A 19,761-nucleotide genomic window follows, 5' to 3' on the forward strand; every position below is an offset into this window, starting at 1 on the left:
CAATTAAGAGGTCAGTAGGACTCTAACTGAGACTATTTTCAAAAATCTCGCTTTGATCAAAGTAAAAAGCAGGGACTGTGAATTTAGACTACTCTTTAAAGATACTTGGTGGTAAAGTGAAGGAGAAGAATAAATCAGTTTGAGCATGATTGTAGGCTAAGGGGAAAGGAGGAGGGGGAAAAAATGGATGACAGGAGCCAATGGGAGGGGTGGAGGAGAAGTGTCCAGGGTCAATTGTTTTATAGGCATCTGCTCCTCAAAACGTGGGCCATCAGCAGCACCTGGGAACTTGTTCGAAATGCAGAATCTCGGGGCAAACCGCAGGTGTAGTGAACCAGAATCCACATTTTAATTAGATCCCATTGTGATCATAGCGTTACTATTCCCATCTTTACCAATGATGAGACTGAGGCTCAAAGAAGTTGCTTGAGATAGCAGAACTGATTGGTAGCTGAGCAGAGATTCAATTCCAGAACTTCCGGAGTCCAATGTACTTTTCAAGCGGGAGAAAAGTTCAGTTCAGAGGAATTTCTACTTTCACTCAATTCGAGAGAATTGTTTGAGATGCTAGAACGCCTCCAACGATCAATCACAGGCCTGTAGCCCTAGTGCCGCCAGCTGCGAGTTTGTTCAGACACTGATGGACGAATCCCTCTCTGAAGCCTTGGCTTCGTCAGAAACAACATTGACAGCGTTAGAACTTCACTTCCCAGCAAGCCCCGCGGCTTCCATCGTGCGACACATGACGGGCACCCTGTCCCTCCTCTCTAGTGGAGCTGCTCAGCCGAAGAGGGACACGTCCCAGCCTGACGTAAGGGCGCGCGGCATCCTGGGATATGTAGTTTGACCCCGACTAGGACGCCCCCTCGGATGAATGGGGCCGAGGCCGACTGCGAACTACAGCTCCTCGGCCGGAGACCACGGCGGCCCCGGAGAAGAGCAGCGCCCTGGGACGGTGGCGATGTTCTTTGCGGTGGCCGAGGCAGCGGTCCTGCTTCCTGGGATAGCGATATAGGCGGCGTTTCCTCTGCACGCTCGCTCCCCGTCCCTTGCACTGGCCATGCGCCCGATCTTTGCGGTGGGCCTGGTTTTCGCAGGTTGCTGCAGTAACGTGATCTTCCTGGAGCTCCTGGCCAGGTGAGTGACTCCCGCAGGCCGCAGCCGTGTTCCCCGCACTGCACGGAGAAAGGCGGAGGACAGGCGTTAACGCGCGCCGCCCCCCGGGCCGAGCCCCGAGCCGCGGAGCGCCGAGGCCGGGAATGCACGGCCTGGGCTGGGTCCGCTCTGGGCGGGCTGCCTGGGACCCTGCTGAGCCCGCTACTTCTTCATCCTGCGCAGCGTTTCCTATCCCGCCCAATGGTTGCACAGCATCCCTCGGAGGGGGACACGGGGTGTTGCTGTCGTCACTCGTTTTTCACACACTGGGGGTATTGATCCGGGAGAATTTCTCACGTGATGGGTCCTAGGCCGGCAGGGATCTCTTGACAGAAGCCAAGGTTCCTCCAGCTCTTTTCTCTGTCCCATTCATAACGTCACAAAGCTTTTTGATTTATAAGTCAGTCTGATTTTGTACACGCGGCAAAGAAAGTTTCATGTGTATTCAAGCGGCCCGCAAAGCGTTTATTACTCTTAGATGGTTACGAGTACTTTGGCCAAACATGACTCCTAGTGATGTAATAGAACGGATTATTTATGCGAAAGGTCGATCTCATTGACCAGAGAGAGCATTGCCAGCTTTAAGATACTAGTCTTTAAACTGAAAAGCGTGTATTTTAAGGTGTGACTTTATAAATTAATAATTGGGGCGATGGAAGTAGGGCAAAACGGGTCAACGGGGTGAAGAATGGAAGCTAGACTTCAGGTGGTGAGCACGATATATTATGCACAGATGTTAAATTCTAATGTTGCACACCCGAAACTTATATAATGCTATAAACCAATAAACCAGTGTTATCTCAAAAAAAAAAAAAAAAAAAAAAAGGAAGGAGGAAGAATGGCTAGGAAAGTTTACCAAAGGGAGACCAGGTTAATTTCATTGAGATGGCAACCAAATAATGTTGAGTAATAAAGTGCAAAGTTCAGTGGGTAGAAACTGTTGCGGGAAAGACAACAGGTGGACTAAAAATCTCAAAATTATGAATTTCACTCTTGGCTCTGTCCCACCCCCACTGTGTGACGTTTTAAAGTCATTTAGCCTCTCTGGCCTCCTTTTTACTGCTGTAAAATCTATCTTTCTATGGTGCTGTCTATTGCCAAGGTTCTGAATCTACATTTTGTCTCCATGACCATCTTATGGACAAGATAGATCAAGAGTTATAATCTCTGTTTTGCTGAAAATGAAAGAGGTCCCAAGAAGTTAGATGATCTTTTACTACTTGCAAGTGGCAGAGACAGACATGTAAACTCCTAGTCCAATACCTTTTTCAGCCTCCCTGTTAATTTTGAACTTGAGTGGCCTCTAGGTTTTGGTCACCCCATTCCTCGTGGTGCCTACTAGAAATGTATTTTATTTTCATGATACCCTTCATTAAGTTGTTCTGAAGCAACCAGTTTATTTAGGGTAAACTCTGTGTGGGGTTAATTTTTGCAGTTACAGAGCTTGGAATTTTTTTTATGCGGAAAGTATTAATAAAGATCTGTCATTTGTTATTCTTGAGAGTAGGTGGTGAGGGGTATGAAAAGGAGAAAAGAAGTGTATCCTGCTGGTACATTTCAAAGGAAGGTTACTTTGACAATTGATTTTAAAAGATAAAAAAAAGGGATAAAAACAGGCCAGCCATGGAAGTGAAGGTCAGAGAGTAATAGTGTAATATTTGTGTTGAATATGCCATTACGTTCAATCTTGCCAGAGGTATATGACGTCAGTTACGCTAGCAACTGAAGGGACTCTTGAATAGTTATGAGCTCTTGGCTAAATTTCTTGATCTTCCCTAGTCTGTTTTCTTAACGGTGAAAGGGGAGGGCGATGGCTTTGCCAGCATTACATGATTTTGAAGGAATAAATGAGATTCATGTGCAAAGCCTGAAGCACACTCTAGTCGGCTTCCTCTCCTCTCTAACCATTTTGTTTCAATACAGGTATACGTGTTTTATGAATTTGTTCCTGGGAAGTGGTAGATATATCTAACTTTACAGAATGTTTTCCTGCATTGTGGGAACATCTATTTAGAACACTTTGAGTATTTTGTAAATAAATCATCACTCATTTATCTTTTTTGTAAATGTGGAGTTTTGCTCACAGCAATGGGTCTTAATAAAGTAGCAATAAAGAGGGGTACATTTATTAATTTAATGACTGGTACACCAGACTGAATAGCAGCTTTTTCCTGATTTGCTTGGACTTCTCGTGCTACAGATCGATAAAATTAGAGCTGTTTGGACTAAGTGGTCTTTTAATTTCTCTCTGGTTTTGGCCTTCTCAGAATTTGTGACTTCATCTTGGGACGTCACAGTGCAGAGCTCATAAATTTTTATAGAGCAGAAACTGTGCTTTTTATATGACTTCCTTGGAACCATTGGGTGGCAAGTAGAACACTAACTATAAGTGGAAATGCTAAAGTAACTTGCAGGGAGAAGTGAACATTTTTAACCATTTTCCCCAAATTGGAAAACAAATTTAGATTTTTCTTATTTTCATACCTATAATTGGGACCTGTAATAAAATATAGAGCACAATGCAGTGTAAAAAAAAGATGCAAAATCTTGAATGAGTGCCTTGATCTCCCTCTTGAAGGAGCTTACATTCTTGGAAGCAAGATATGCTCACTAACGGGGCAGGGTATTACGGTCTTACATGCGGAAAACAATGTGAAACATTTCCTTATTCCCATTTCACTTTTCCATCAAGTGCCGAATGCTGAATCAAATAGGAAAGTTTCCTAAATCTAGAATAAGAGTTACAAAAGGCGTAAACGATCTGCCCAATTCTTTTTCTTCCAAGTTGCTTTAAAAAAAAAACTGGATCTTGCCAAAGAGAATTCAAAGTTAGAGAAACTGATAATTCCTGAGGAACGAATTTCAAGAAAACAAGTGATTTAGGGAAAAGGGTCCAAATTTTTGCTCTGAAGTTTTGAAATGAATTATTTAAGATAAAATAATTCCATTGGTATCTATACGACAGTGTGTTCCTAAAAAGCTCTCCAAGTTGATTTTTAAAGAGTTGAATTATATGAGTATATAAGATTCATGTAAAAATCTTATGGAAATAAAGACAAAGTAGAGTTGTCAAGGGCGAAATGGGGAGTGATTCCTAATGAGTATGGGAATTCTTTTGGAGGTATCCTATAATTAAATAATGGTGATGGCTGCACAACTCTAAAGACAGTACTCAAAACCACTGAATTATAAATAATAGTAATGATGGTGATGCAAACACCGTGTATTTGCCATGTGGCCCGGGGAGATTTATCTAACTCAGTGTCACTTGGCCCTCCTTATCTTTAGCTATGAAATGGGCCATAATGAAACCTACCTCCATAAAATAGAGATAAAATTAAAAGTTATTATGATGCCTTTTTAAAAATCATATGGCGAATACACTCGTAAAGTGAATCGTATTTTGAAATAAATTGTTTCTTTATAGCTTTTGTACAATCCTCCTATTCTAGATCAAGTTTGCTTAAAGAGAGGCTTCCCCGCATTCATTCAGGTGTTTGAGTGAAGGCCAGACGCTGTACCCCGAGAGTGGGGGCACACAGGTAAATAGGACATGGCCGATCCTCTAAGCATCCCTCTGTGGCACTGTGCTCTTACTCCTCACGTGGCTCGTGGCTCTCTCACGCTGCTGTCATCTCCTTGAGAGCAGAGATAAGGTCTCATTCACACTGGGAGCTCCCTGACAGCTAACACCTAACTTTTTGCATAATACGTTCTCGATAATTGTTCTTTAATTGAGTTGACCTAAGCCTTTGGTAAAGAGAAAATGGAAGGGAAAGCAAGGAAGCTTCCTGAGCTCCTTTTGGGCTAAGTTTGTGCTTGGCACTTGATATTTTCTCATTGAATCCTCACTACAATGTTAAAAAAATATGTCATTTCCATTTGATAGGTGAGAAAAAGGATCAATGTAAATATCTTCAAAAGGGTTACTAGACTTCAAATTGAAGACCTTCTAATATGCAAGATTCTAAATCCTGGTCGTCCTTGCCTGGCAGACACTATGGGAAGTGCTTTTCAGGGACTGGCTCGTTTTGCTCTGCGGTAAACCAGTGACATGGGCACTAATAAATACTGTTCCCATTTTAAAGATAAGAGAACTAGTAGATGTAGAGAGGGTGATTAGCTTTCGCTGTCACAGGGTAGGTGACAGAGCTGGGTCCTGCATGTCACTGTGTACTTTTAACCACCGAGGAGCACAGTGGTTCTCAACTGGGTGTCAACTCCTAAGCCCAACATAAGAATTACTTGTGCATCTGACACCTGCACACCCAACCCGGCCCTTTCCCCAGTGGTCTACGCTAGTGGTTCTCGGCTGGCCTCACATTCGAATCAAGTGGGAAGCTTTCAGAAGTACAGAGTCCAGGGCCCTACCCCAGACCAGTCCATTCAGAACCGGGAGGGTGAGGCTCCCCAGGCACATGATTTTTAAAAGATGGCCTGGCCAGAGTGGAAAAGCACTGGACTGGGAATTATCTAGAGCTCACGTTCCTTCCCCTGTCACTCATATTTAGGCTAATGGTTTTAATTAGCTCCTTGAATGAGGCAAATGTCTTACATGATTATTTATGGATTCCTGCAACATTTAGCCCTGTCCCTTGAACGTAAGAAGTGCTAAAAGAAGTCGCTGAATTGAATATAAAGCGGTAGTTTTCAAGCCAACCTTCACAGGCTGTAGAGTCTTACGAGTAGCAACAGTTTTGCCTCAGACAGTAAGCATCGCTTGGCAAGAATGGCTTACGATAGGAGTTGCTTATTTTTATGCCTGGTGGGTGTATTTAAAAATTTGTATACTTGGCACTGTTATTTAATATTAACACCACCAATAGAGAATGGAGTTGTTTTTAATACAAAGCATTATATTCACGTAATAATATAGTTAAATCCCTCTAGTCACCAGCTTTGAGTAAATGTCTTTTGGGTTCAGATGCAAACACAGACTATGAAGGCTGTATTTTGTAGCATGGGAATATTGGTAATATGGGAAATCTGGAAGGTTCAGGAAAAGAAAGACAGCTGCTCACTTTGTACTTCTTCCAGTGATTGAACAGAGCCTAATGGCGGACCAGCTCAAGAAAAGCACAGACATTTTAAGTAACTAATTTTCAGAGAGTGCCTCAAGACGGATGTCTGGAAGAAGTTTTCTACCTTGGAATTGTGTTCCTAGCGGTCACTGTGAAAGACTCCCCATGGCTCACACAGATCACTGCCAAGGTGCGACTGGGGTTCAGGAACACGTGCTGAGTGCCTCGTACATTGTGTCAAAAGTTGGGGAGAACAGCACACTACAGCTGTGTCCTCAATCTTTCCGTTTTTACTTCTTACACCACCCCCACCCTCACCCCCAAAGACCTTGTTTTAGGCATTTTGTTCCCCCCACAAAGAATACACTATATATGGGTTTACGTACAGGATGTACAGCTGTGCTTTGTATTTATAAAAATAGTAAGATTCCCCCCTCCAATAACCAGTTTTTGGGTACTGTCCCTGACATCAGCACTGGGTACACATCTCTGATTGACAGTAGTGTGGGAGATGCCTGGTCCGGAGGATGTGTAAACATTACATTTCTTCCGCCCTTGGCTTTGCTGCCTAAGCCTGAGCCAGCTAGGGTCCTGAATAACGCCCTCTCGGTTTAGTGAGGATCCCAATAAGAACACACGACCAGCTCATACCATTTACTAGGAAAGTCGGATCGTCGTTCTAGGAACGAGTGTCTCGGTGATTCTTACTCATGGCCTGCTACACGTACGGAAGAGTGAAGTAAGAGTGCTTGACGTTCTTCTCTTTGAGGTATATTGTTAAATGTGTGTGATCCATTCGGTATGAAAACAGGGAGCGGAGGTACAGTGGGTACTATCAATATAACAAGTCATAGTGGCTTTTATCTCAGTGTTTTGTGCCTTTTTGTTTTTCACTACACAGAAAGCATCCAGGATGTGGGAACATTGTGACATTTGCACAATTTTTATTTATTGCTGTAGAAGGCTTCCTCTTTGAAGCTGATTTGGGAAGGAAGCAGCCAGTGATCCCCATAAGGTATGGTATATTGAAGTCTCTTTTAGCCCTTTTTTCCTTTTTTAAAGTTAAGAGCTTTTGTGGTGTTTATATAAAAGGAATATGAGACATCCTTTTACAAGATTTGTATCAAGATATCAGTAGAATAATAATTCATTTTCTGGCTTTAATATGTTGTGAAACTCCAGGGAGCCTGTATTTACAATAAAATGCCTGCCACAACACTTAAATAACTATGATGGAGACAAAAATGTATTAAATGTGACTGTGTGTGTGTGTGTGTGTGTGTGTGTGTGTAGTGTATGTTCAGTTAAAGGCCCAGTGTGATCACCAGTTTTTTAAAGAGTGATGTGTGCTCTCCTCATGTTATCAAACAGGGTAAGAGAGGTATCACTGTTCCTTTTAAAAAACGAATGGCTTTGTTTTCTTAGATCCCACATAAAGTGAAATCATATGGTATTTGTCTTTCTCTGACTTGTTTCACTTGGCACAATACCATCTAGGTCCATCCTTGTTGTCACAAATGGCAAGATGCCATTCCTTTTTATGAATGAGTAATATTCCCTTGTATAGATGTACCACATCTTCTTTATCCATTTGTCTATCGATAGACACTTAGGTTGCTTCCATATCTTGGCTATTGTGAATAATTCTGCAATGAGCATAGGGGTACATATGTCTTTTCGAATTAGTCCTCATAGATACGGAGAACAAATCGATGGTTGCCAGATGGGATGGGACTTGGAAGAATGGGTGAAAAGGGGGATGGGATTAAGATGTCCAAATTGCCAGATATAAAAACAGTCACTAGGATGTAAACTACAACATAGGGAATAGAGTCAATAATATTGTAATAAGTACGTATGGAGTCAGGTGTGTACTAGAATTACTAGGGTGATCACTTCCTAAGTTATATAAATGTAATCACTATGTTGTACACCTGAAACTAACACAGTATTGTGTATCAACTGTAATTGAAAAAAAGTTTTTAACTTAAAAAAAAAAAGGCTTTTGGAAATAAATAGAGGTGGTAGTTATACAACATTGTGAAGGTACTAAATGCCACTGAATTGTTAACTTTAAAATGGTTGATTTTATGTTATGTGCATTTCACCTCAATTAAAAGAAAATAAATGGCAAACTAAGGCAAAATTGTTGATTCCGGACCCCCATCCATTAGTCCACATTTGCATAATTGTTCTCATGAGGCCAAAAAGAAAACAGCAGTTCTTATAATAAGCAATGTATTGAAAACTCAGCATTCTTGCTGTGAGACTTGAAATAAACGTGTAATCCATCTGAGTGTGAGTACTTAGTAGGGTAGTGTCACTTAATCCCGTTGAGAGGGACATTCTGGTATGAATGTATCAGGGACAGGTGGAGGCTCGGCCTTGTGGGTATCATTTTGCAATGTTCCTGAGTACCTTGCTATAGAAAATCTGGCTGAATTTTGTTACTAATACTGTATTTTTTAATTTCCCAATGGGAGGCTAAATATTCTGAATCCTTTTTTATTTGTTTCCAGTGGCGTTAGTATCTGCCTAAAACTTTTTGCTGCCAAGACCATCATTTACGTCACAGTAGGAGCTGCGGCATCTTTCGATTGCTCTGACCCTTTCTTTCCTCGCCTTGTCTCTTTCCCTTCTGGCTGCCATTAGCACAGTTCAGGATCACATTCACTCGCATCCTGACTTCCACAGTAGTCTCCTAGCGGGCTGACCTCCTGCCGAGCACCTCCTCGTCCCCCCATTTCCACTTCCTATCTTTGGATCATGGCACTCTCTCTCACAAGCACGCAGGGGTCACCATTAGCATCAGAGTGAAGCCCAGAATCCCTACCCTGCCCCTTGAAGCGGCCCAGGATCTTGCCCTAACCGCTGTACTCCCATGTGTGCCCGTTTACGCTGGCTTTTGATTTTCCACCTTTGGAGCCGTAATCGGGTCGTGCTCACGTCCTTCATCGCCACCAGTGCTTTCTAGGCAGTGCTCTGTAGGCAACGGTGTGGGATGTAGTTGGCATTAAATACCCTGAAAGACCTTGATGAACTCACTTTATTTCTAAATGGCATCTTGTCAAGACAGGACTAAGAACATTTGGCAAGAAACCTTGTGAAGTCGCCAGGACTGTATCGTTTCTCTGCTGTGAAAGAAACAGCGATGGCCAGTGATTGTGCGTGTGTGATTCTGTTCTCATTCATTGTACAGCTCCTCAGACTTTCCAGACTGGGTCAGATGAGCCCTGGTGTGGTTGCCTGTTGGACATACAGGTCCATACCGAACCAGCAACGCAACATTGGTTCTTGTTAGGGAAGTTAAAGTGAGACTGGTGCTGTCACATTCTTCCGATGTGTAAAGATGAGGAAAAAGTGGGGGTCTGTGGGCAAAGCTCAGCATTTCCTGAAGAATATGGAACCGCTTATGTACCTTTCCCCTGCATTCTTAAACCATTTATTTTAAATACCTTTTTCTTCTATTGAATGTATTAGGTGCAATCAAATGAAATTGCTGATATTCAACCGTTTTTGACCTATAAAAAATGGGTAATTTTAAATGGTTTAACCTGATATGTATGAAAGCCATCTTAATTTTATCTGGTTTAACTTGGTATGTATAAAAGGCATCTTAAGTATTTTCTAGTTCAAACTGGGGGCATAAAAATATGAATTACTCATTTAATTCATTTATTCATAATTGTTCATTTGTATTTATTCCTTTATCTTTCTAAGGTATTAGGGTTTTCAGAGTATGGTTCTTTCACTTCTTTGGTTAAATTTATTCCTAAGAATTTTATGCTTTTGATGCAATTGTAAGTGGGATTGTTTGCTTAATTTCTCCTTCTCATCATTTGATATTAGTGTATAGAAGTGCAGCTGATTTCTGTATATTGACACTGCATCCTGTAGCTTTACTGAATTCATTTATTAATTCTAATAGCTTTTTCTGGAGTCTAGGGTTTTCTATATATAGTATTATGTCATCTGCAAATAATGAGAGTTTTACTTCTTCCTCTTTGATTTGGATGCCTTTTATTTCTTTTTCTTGTCTGTTTGCTCTAGGTAGGAGTTCCAGTGCTATGTTGAATAGAAGTGATGATTTCCTGTTTGATCCATTGGTTGTTTAGTAGCATGTTGTTCAGGCTCCACGTATTTGTGTTTTTCCCAGTTTTATACCTGTACTTGATTTCATGCCATGTGGTTGGAAAAAGATATTTGATGTGACTTCAGTCTTCTTGAACTTATGGAGGCTTGTTTTGTGGCCTAATATGTGATCTGTTCTGTCCCAAAAATGCTTATCAAGTCGATCTGGTGTGATACGACGTTTAAGGCCATTATTTCCTTATTAATTTTCTGTCTGGATTATCTATCCATTGATGTGAATGGAGTATTAAAATCCCAAACTGTTATTATAATACTGGATTTCTCCCTTTATGCTATTAGTAATTGCTTTCTACATTTAGGGGCCCCTGTATTGGGGGAATGGATAGTTACAATTGTTACAGCCTCTTCATGGATTGACACCTTTATAATTATGTAATGTCCTTCTCTGTCTGTAAAAAAAAAAGCACTTTAAAGTCTATTTAGTCTGATGTGAGTATTGCTACCCCATCTTTCTTTTCGTTTCTATTTGCATGGAGTATCTTTTTCTATCCCTTCACTTTCAGTCTGTATGTATCTTTCGATTTGAAGTGAGTCTCTTGTAATCAGCATATAGATAAGTCATGATTTTTAATCCATTCAGCCACCCCGTGTCTTTTCATTGGATCACTTAATCCATTTACAGTTAAAGTAAGTGTTGATAAGTATGTACTTAGTGCCATTTTGTTCATTGTTTTTATACTTCTCTGTTCCTTTCTCCTTTTTATCTTTTCTTCCCTGGGGTTTGCTGGTTTTCATTGGTGTTCCATTTGCTTTTTTTTCTCTCTGAATTCTTGGTATATCTTTTGTAGGCTTTTGGTTTGTGGTTACCATGGATAGATAGATAGATGGAGTGATAGATAATTCTATATCTACTGCAGTCTATTTTAAGCTGATAGATGTTTAAGTTTGAATCTATTCTATAAGGACTACATTTTCACTACCCACGGCATGGTTTCATGTTTTAGCTCTTTTTGTGTTTTGCATCTCCTGACTACGTATCGTAGTTTGCGTTGAGTTTGATACTTCTATCTTTTGACCTTCATATCTTTTTAAATGTCTGATTCGGTGTATTTACTTAATATTTGGCTTTAACCCTGAGATTTTTTTCCTTTCTTTTATTTTCTTATTTCTGGAAATGGCCTATCCTTTTCTTATATTAAAGAAGACCCTTTAATATTTTTTGGTAAAGTTAGTTTCATGGTGATGAGCTCCGTTAGTTTTTGCTTCTCTGGGAAACTCTTCATCTCTTCTTCAGTTCTGAATGATAACCTTGCTGGGTAAATCATTGTAGGTTGCAAGCTCCTTTCTTTCAGCACTTTACAAATGCCCTGCCACTCCATTTTGGCTGGTAAAGTTGATGCTGAGCAATCAGCTGATATCCTTGTGGGATTTTCTTTGTGTGCAATTCATTGTTTACCCATGTCTCCTTCAAGATTGTGTCTCTTTTACTTTTGACATTTTAATTACAATATATCTTGGTGTGGGACTCTTTGGGTTCATCTTATTTGGAATTCTCTGTGTTTCCTGGACCTGGATGTCTATTTTCTTTCCCAGGTCTGGAAAGTTTTCAGCCATTATTTCTTTAAATGGCATATCTGTTCTTTTCTCTCTTCTCCTTCTATATATAATGTGAATGTTTGAACACTTGATGCTATCCCAGAGGTCTCTTAAACTGTCCTCATTAAAAAAGTTTTGTGTGCGTGTTTACTATTCTGACTGGTTGATTTCCACTAGTCTGTCTTCCAGGTCCCTGATCTATTTTTCTGTAGTAGCTAATCTGTTGTTGATTCCTTCTCATGTGTGTTTCAGTTCAGTTACGATGTTCTTCAGGTGTGCTTGGTTCTTTCTTTTACTTTCTACCTCTTTGTTGAGGTTCTCCCTAAGTTCTTCTATTCCACTCTCAAGTTTGGTGAGCATCTTTATGACCATTTCTTTGAATTCTTTATCAGGCAAATTACTAATATCCATTTCCTTAGAGTTTTTTTCTGGAGATTTTCTTTGTTCTTTCATTTGAGAGATATTCTTCCATCTTTTCTTCTATTTTTTTTTTTTTTTTTGGACATTCTGTGTTTGTTTCTATGTATGAGACAAAATAGCTCTCTCTCCCAGTCTTGAAAAAGTGGCCTTCTATAGAAGGGGCCTGTGTGTAGGCGGTTGATCCAGGTGGTTTTGGCAGGCCGGTAGGATCTGAGCTGGTTGCCTAAGGCGGCCGGCGCACCGGCCTCCTGAGCCAGAGCGACTCCAGGTGGGGAGGCCAGGTGGTGTAGTGATGCTCTGTTGATCCTGCTTGTTCCTTTTGTTCAGGGCTGAAATGGGCTTGGGTGATGTGTTCAGGTACATGCTGCAGCAACCTTGCAGGTAGGCCAGAGCACCTGCGTAGAGCCCCGCCCACCCTATGGAGGTGGAGGAGGACAATGGCACTCACCAGCTCCGCTGGCCCATAGAGTTCCCACGGATCCCGGAGGGCTTCTGTGCCTTTCCCAGCCTTCTCTATGTTGTCTTTTTCTCTTGTTTGTCTTTTAGAAGCTGTTCATTCAGTCCTCAGTTGTCTCACAGGAGTCATTGTTCTCTGTATTTGTGTATATTTGAGTTTGCTCATGGGAGGGGGTGAGTTCAGCATCCTCCTACGCCACTGCCATCTTTGACTTCTTTTATTTCTAGTTCTTTAAGGTGTAATGTTAGATTGTTTATTTGAGATATTTCTTGTTTATTGAGGTAGGCCTGTAATGATACAAACTTCCCCCTTTGTACTGCTTTTGCTGTGTTTTGGGATGTCATATTTTCATTTGCATGTGTCTCTATGTATCTTTTAATCTCTTGTAGTTAATTTTGTTTCATACCATTGTGCTTGGAAAATATGCTTGGTATGATTTCAGTCTTCTTAAATTTATTGAGACTACTTTTGTGCCCTAACATATAATCTGTCCTTGAGAATGTTCCATATGCCCTTTAAAAGAATGTGTATGCTGTTGTTTTGGGATAGAAAGTTCTACAAATATCGATTAAGTTCGTTTGATGTAATGTGTCATTTAAGGCCAATATTTCCATATTGACTTTCTGCCTGGATGATCTATTCATTGCTGTCAATGGGGTATTCAGGTCCCCTACTATTAATATACTCTTTTTTTTTTTCTCCCTTTAGGTCTGTTAGTAATTGCTTTATATATTTGGTACTCCCAGGTTGGGTGTGTATGTATTAATGAGCGTTATGTGTTCTTGATGAATCGTCCCCTTTATCATTATAAAATGTCCATCTTTGTCTTTTGTTACCTTTTTTTATCTTGAAATCTATTTTGTCTGATATAAGTACTGATACATCCGCTTTTCTCTGGATGCCATTTGTTTGAAGTAGCATCTTCCATCCCTTCACTTTGAGCCCGTGTTTGTCTTTGTAGCTGAGATGAGTCTCCTGTAGGCAACATATAGTTGGGTCTTGTTTTTTAATCCATCCCGCTACTCTGTGCCTTTTGATTGGTAAGTTCAGTCCATTTAGAGTAATCACTCTAAATCACTCTAAATATATTTGGTATATGAGGTGTTTTTATATACATATAAATATATTTGGTATATTGATATATGAGGACTTACTAGTTATTTTATCTTTTGTTTTTTTGTTGCTCTGTATCTCCATTGTTTCTTTGTCCCTTGCGATTCTGTTTGCTATTTCAGTTTGGTGGTTTTTTAATTATTTTTTTCTCCTTTTCCTCTTTTTTTGTTTTGCCTCAGCTCTGGATTTTTGTTTTGTGGTTACCATTAGGTTTGTGTAAACTGCCTCACACATACAATAGTCCTTTTTCTTCTGATTGCCTCTTTTCTTCATTCACCTGTACCTGTTCGGACCTTTTCCTCCTCGCCTTTTGATTTTGTTGTCACAAATTATCCCTCTTTATGTTGTGCATTCGTTACTAAGTTGCAGTAGTTATAATTATTTTAATGCCCTTTTCTCCCATTTAACCTTTATAATTGTTTAGTAACCTGTTCTGAAGTAGATTTGCAGTTTCCTGCTTCTGTCAGTCAATCATCTTACTCAAAGTTTTGTATATTTTTGTGTTTTGTTCCCAGTAAAAGAGCTCATTTCAATATTTCCAGTAATGCAGGTCTTGTCATCGTAAATTCTCTCAGCTTTTGTTTGCCTGGGAAAGTCTTTATTTCCCCTTCATATCTAAAATATAACTTTGTGGATATATTATCCTTTGCTGATTGTTCCTCTCTTTCAATATTTTGAATATTTCTTTTCATTTTCTCCTGTATTGTAATGTTTCTATTGAGAAATCTGATGATGATGGTAATCTAATGGGGTTTCCTTTGTAGGTTACAGTTTTTTTGTTCCCTGGCTGCCTTGAGAATTCTTTCTTTGTCATTCATTTTTGACAGTTTGAATAAAGTGTGTCTTGGAGAAGGTCTTTTTGCATTTATATCCTGGGTGTTCTGTTAGCTTCCTGTAGTCCAGTTCTTTCCTTAGGCTTGGGAAGTTTTCGTCAATTATTTCTTTAAGTAGGTTCTCTGTTTCCTTCTCCCTCTCTTCTTTTTCTGGGATACCTATTATCCTTAGGTTGCTCTTTCAAGTATAGTCAGATAGTTCTCATGGAGTTCTTTAATTTTTTTTTTTTTTTTTTTTAATTCTTAGTTCTCTCTCTTCTCCCTCCTGGGTCATTTCTAGGTTTCTATCTTTGAGTTCGCAAATTCTATCTTCCATCTCGTCTGCTCTGTTTCCAATTCTCTCTAATGCATTTTTTATCTCATGTATTGAGTTGTTCAGCTCCAGAATTTGTTTGGTTCCTTTTTATACTGGGGGTGCCAAAAAAATGTATACACATGACTTGTATTCATCTTTTGTTATCGGTGTATATTGAGTATTACAATTTTAATGAAGTTTTTTCCTTTCTTAAAATGTGTATACTTTTTTTTGGCACACTCTATAGTTTCAATTTCTTTGGTCAAGTACTTCTGTTCATTAATTTTTTTATTCCTGAGCTCATTGAACTGCCTTTTTGAGTTTTCTTGTAAATTATTGAATTTCTTTAAAATTGCAACCTTGAATTCTCTGTTATTTAAATCATAGTCTTCCATGACTTCGAGTTTGGTTTCTGGAGACTTCATTTTCTTTCTGTTCTCCCAAGTTATCTTGGTTGTTCATAGTATTTGATAGATTCTTTCTCCGTGTGTACATTGAGGTAGTAGTGATCTCTTTAGATACTATTTTACTCTCAACAATTCAGCAGGCTAATAGGTAGGGTACTTTCTTTGTTTTCCCGTAGGTGGTATTATACTACAAGTATTTGTTTTCTTTTACCTGCACTATTTGCACCTCTGGGATCATGGTGGAGTGGCGTTTCTTAGATTAAGGAAAATGCCACATACTCACTGGAATGGTGGGTGTCCCCTCTGTGACCAACTTGCCTTGTTTACGGGGCACCACTACTGTGGTGGGAGAATGTTGTGGGTGGTGGAAAACTGGTTTTGTGAGCCCCCCATAGCTACCTCCTTTTCCCACTGTGTTTTTGACTTTACCGGGCTCTTCTGGGGCATATGGGGCAGAGAAGGCAAGTTTATGATCTCATGGCTCTGCCCCCACACCTCACAGTAGTGGCTGACAGCTACAGCTGTGTTGTTTAAAGCTTCCCAGGTACCTCTACCCAGCTCTGCCACAATGGCAAGGGGAGGGAGGTGCCTTTTCCAGGAAGGAAACTGCTTCTGCCCCTCTTACACTCCAGGTCGTAGTGTGAGGTCTGTAGCCCAACTTCGCCAGGGTGGGCACCAAACTGCGTCTGCAGCCACTGTCCCTGTCCTTCCGCCCCTCCTGTCTCTCCTCCTTGTTCCAATACTCCCACCTTCAGATGTCCCATGCGTGGATCTTTTAGGCCTGTTGAGTGTTGAGCAGGGGATCCTTTGTTGAGTTAGAATTGTCTGACTTTTAAATTTAAGGGGAGAAACACTGGCATCTTCTCACTCTGCCGGGATGCTCATGTCATCTCTCTCCTTTCACTTTGTAAAAACCGATTGATGTCTATTAGGTAACATTTATGAAGCCTAGTTTTCAGTTTCTTTGTATACTTGAAACATATTAAACCAGGGTTTCATGAAACGTATCCTAGAATTCAAACATTTTCCACGTTCGTTTGGCTTTGGGAAGTATTTTTCTAGGTACTTAGCGTTTGATGTCCCATTATAATGGCAACACAGACTTCATTACAGAGGAAAGAAGCAAAATACATTATTTTAACTGAAAATATGTATTTCCCTCTATACTTGATTTTCCTGAAATAGTAGAGCCTGTGTGACGATGAGCTGTTATCTCCGCATTCCAGGTACTACGTCGTCATGGTAACCATGTTCTTTACTGTCAGCGTGGTGAACAACTACGCCTTGAATCTCAACATTGCCATGCCTCTGCACATGATATTTCGCTCCGTAAGTACTGTTGGCTCACACCCTGTGTTCCTCTGAGAATGCAACCAAGGGGGTAGCTTGAGCACATGCCATGAAAGGCCTTGTAATAAGTGACACTTAGGGCATAAGAACACATCTCATGGATGGGTGAGCAGAGGCTGGCTTTCGCTTGAAAAGTAAGGCGAAAGAAAGGAATGTGAAAGGAGATGGTTTACTTTTATTTATCTGTAAATGAGATGGTCTTACAGATGATTAATAAAAGGGAAGTTGAAATATGAGATGGTCTTACAGATGATTAATAAAAGGGAAGTTGAAATATTCCCAGGAAACTGATTTTACCTGTAATTTCCTTCATCTGGTTGATTTCATGGTCAAACTTGCTATGACTGTTATTTAATTTATTTCTTGTCACCTTTTGTTTCTTTCATAAAATTACATTTACTTCTAGTACATGAAACAGACATCTTTCTGTTTTTTGTTGTTTTGTTTTGGTTTTTAGGCAGAGACTTGACATAGTTAAAGGGAAATTCTTGACGAAGGTGCGTTTCTCCCAAAGCAGTAGAGGTTTTTGTATCCAAATGAGAACATGAGAATGTAGTTAGGCTTGCAGAAGAATACAAAATGGGTGATTATTGGAATTACAACATTTCTGTATGGTCTGAGATTTTTGTGAGATCGAATGTGCTATTCCGAAAAGGACTTCGTAGAGCCTAATTATAATTACTAAGATGACTTTCAAAGATGACCTTCAAAGCATTGAGCATGTAGTAGACTTTCAGTAAGAACTTGATGATTGATCAGCACCCTTTCAGAGGAGAGCCCCTGCACGAATTTTTTCATTAAATTGTGTGTGAGGAGAAGCTTATTAAAAGCTCTTACAAATATAAGATAGACGGAAAATTTGACAAAAATAAGTCTATAATATAATTTATTCCTGCTAGCCTTAGCTTCAGCTATAACCAGTTACTGAGAGGTGATCGTTTATATTTTCATTGTCATCTTTAAAAGGTTTTATTACTTTAAAAGTTAAATTTTTATGGTTCATACTTTTTGCCATCGTAAAAACACCTGACCTTTACTAATTACTCATCGTCACGTCCTTTCCAGCTGTTTCCCCCCTATTCATGTTCATATTTATCTTGAATTATGTTATTGTCTTTTCCTAGTGTATTGAAACTGCCTCTTGTCTCCTTTTACAGGGTTCTCTAATTGCCAACATGGTTCTAGGAATTATAATCTTGAAGAAAAGGTAAACCGTACATGTTTATAATTTATGTACAGGAAGCATATCTTGAGCCCCTTTTAGGGGAGCTAGTTTGTAGTTGGCAGCTACTTTGTTTCTTAGTTTCCTATGTGACGGTGATGTATATTCCTGAGGCAGTGGACCAGGTAAGAGATCCCACCTGTGGCTTTGGATCAGCATTTTCTCTCTGTGGAGTTAGCTCATGTCATCATTGACTCCTTAGAACCATTCTAACCTACGCAGCCAGGTGATCTAGAACTTCACTGTCCCTTAGGGTCACCACTAGCCACATGTGACTTTTACATTTGAATTATTTTAAATATTTAGTTTTTCAGTGTCACTAGTCACATTTGATGGGCTCAGGAGGCACATGTGGCTGGTGGTGACATGTCAGAGAACACAGATGTGGAACATTTCCAACGTCGCTGTTTTGTGGGACAGTGCTGTCATAGAAGGAACTCATCCGTAGAAAGTAACGAACTAAGGAATCATCATACTTATTACAAAGACAATTCCTAACAGAGGCCCTCATGGCCGAGAAGATGGAATGAAAAGCTTCAGGATTGTTCTTTGCACCTGTCACCAGTGGTGGCTGTGGGATAAGGGTGGAAAACATCAAAAGTACCTGGGATGCTTTTTAAAAGTATTTGTCTCCCACCTTCATTCTGAGCCTCCTCTCTCACTCCCAAGGAGGAGGGTCATGAGGAAAGACAGCACAAACAGTCTGGAACATTCCCTGGGGAAGTTCACCCTTCCTATTAAGACCCAAATTGTACAAGTTGACGCCAACTTTGCCATGTTAGGCCCCAGTATTAGAACTCTATACTAACTTGGAAAGTAGCTCTCAGGGCAGAGTGTGGGAACCTAGAATTTTGAAGTAATAAGGGCTGTGTCATAAAAAGAACAAAAAGGACAATTGTCCTGTCTTACTAGGCTCCTTATCATGAACCCGTTATCCCGAGACTTATGTATTCTCCAGTTAAGCACCTCTGTAGGTGATTTCTTTCCTAGGTTCTCTGCATTGAAGCATATATACATAATGGTCAGTTTTGTTATGTTTGGAGTAACCATCGTGCATCTTAGTAGTGTAAAATTCACCTTGGGACACACCTGTGGTCCTTCCAACCTTTGATTTTGGGCTCATAACAGGGATACAAAACAACACATTATAAAAAGAAATGTATTCTCTTGATACTGCCTCAGAATGTCAGGGGCCTTTCTCAAACATTTCAGTTTTCCGTAAGAACTTGTTTTGGGTCTGTCATCTTGAATCAATCTTTCTCAGCTTTTTTGACTCTCTTAGTGTGTGTCACCCAGAGAGCAGGAATTTCCCTATTTAATATCATGGATGAGTAACTTATCTTAACCTAAAAAATAAGAGGCAACAAGCATTTACGTGAGATCAAAAAAAGAAAAAAAAAAAGCTATCTGGGAAGCACTGATTTGGGCAGAAACCCAAATAGTGTTCTGATTAGGAGACAAAGGCAAGGGGTATTTATGAGAAAGGAAAGGGGAACAATTACATCCGTAGAAGGAAGGCATTTCTATTGGTGCAGATCAGCTAACATAGTGACACTAATTCTAAACCATGTTTGTAAATTATCAGTCCAGTAGTTACCAGCCGGGTATTCATAAATATCTGCCTTCTTGTTATCTTTGCAAACAGTTCTTGGAGGCACAGTGTTGCTTTAGGCCCAGTCAAGGTTACTTTGCCCTGTTTTAACTTTCCGAAGGTTGGAGGCATAATATATGCAGGGCAGTTCCTCTGGGATGGGATGGCAACTCTGACTCCATTTGAATGTGGCTCTGTTTATTCTTTTT

The 19,761-nt window shown here is 40.1% G+C and overlaps 1 protein-coding gene across 1 annotated transcript in view; it reads left to right on the top strand.

Moving 5' to 3' along the window:
- The first annotated feature begins 240 nt into the window (after positions 1 to 240).
- Positions 241 to 19,761, top strand: part of SLC35B4 (solute carrier family 35 member B4) — a 31,378-nt gene continuing 11,857 nt past the window's right edge. Inside the window, exons 1-4 of the mRNA XM_033098938.1 lie at positions 241 to 1,137; positions 7,078 to 7,191; positions 16,616 to 16,718; positions 17,897 to 17,946. Coding sequence (XP_032954829.1) covers positions 1,061 to 1,137; positions 7,078 to 7,191; positions 16,616 to 16,718; positions 17,897 to 17,946 — 344 coding nt within the window. The 5' untranslated portion in view covers positions 241 to 1,060. The remainder of the gene's footprint in view (positions 1,138 to 7,077; positions 7,192 to 16,615; positions 16,719 to 17,896; positions 17,947 to 19,761) is intronic.

Source organism: Rhinolophus ferrumequinum, chromosome 26, assembly GCF_004115265.2.
Source record: "Rhinolophus ferrumequinum isolate MPI-CBG mRhiFer1 chromosome 26, mRhiFer1_v1.p, whole genome shotgun sequence".
Lineage (NCBI taxonomy): Eukaryota > Metazoa > Chordata > Mammalia > Chiroptera > Rhinolophidae > Rhinolophus > Rhinolophus ferrumequinum.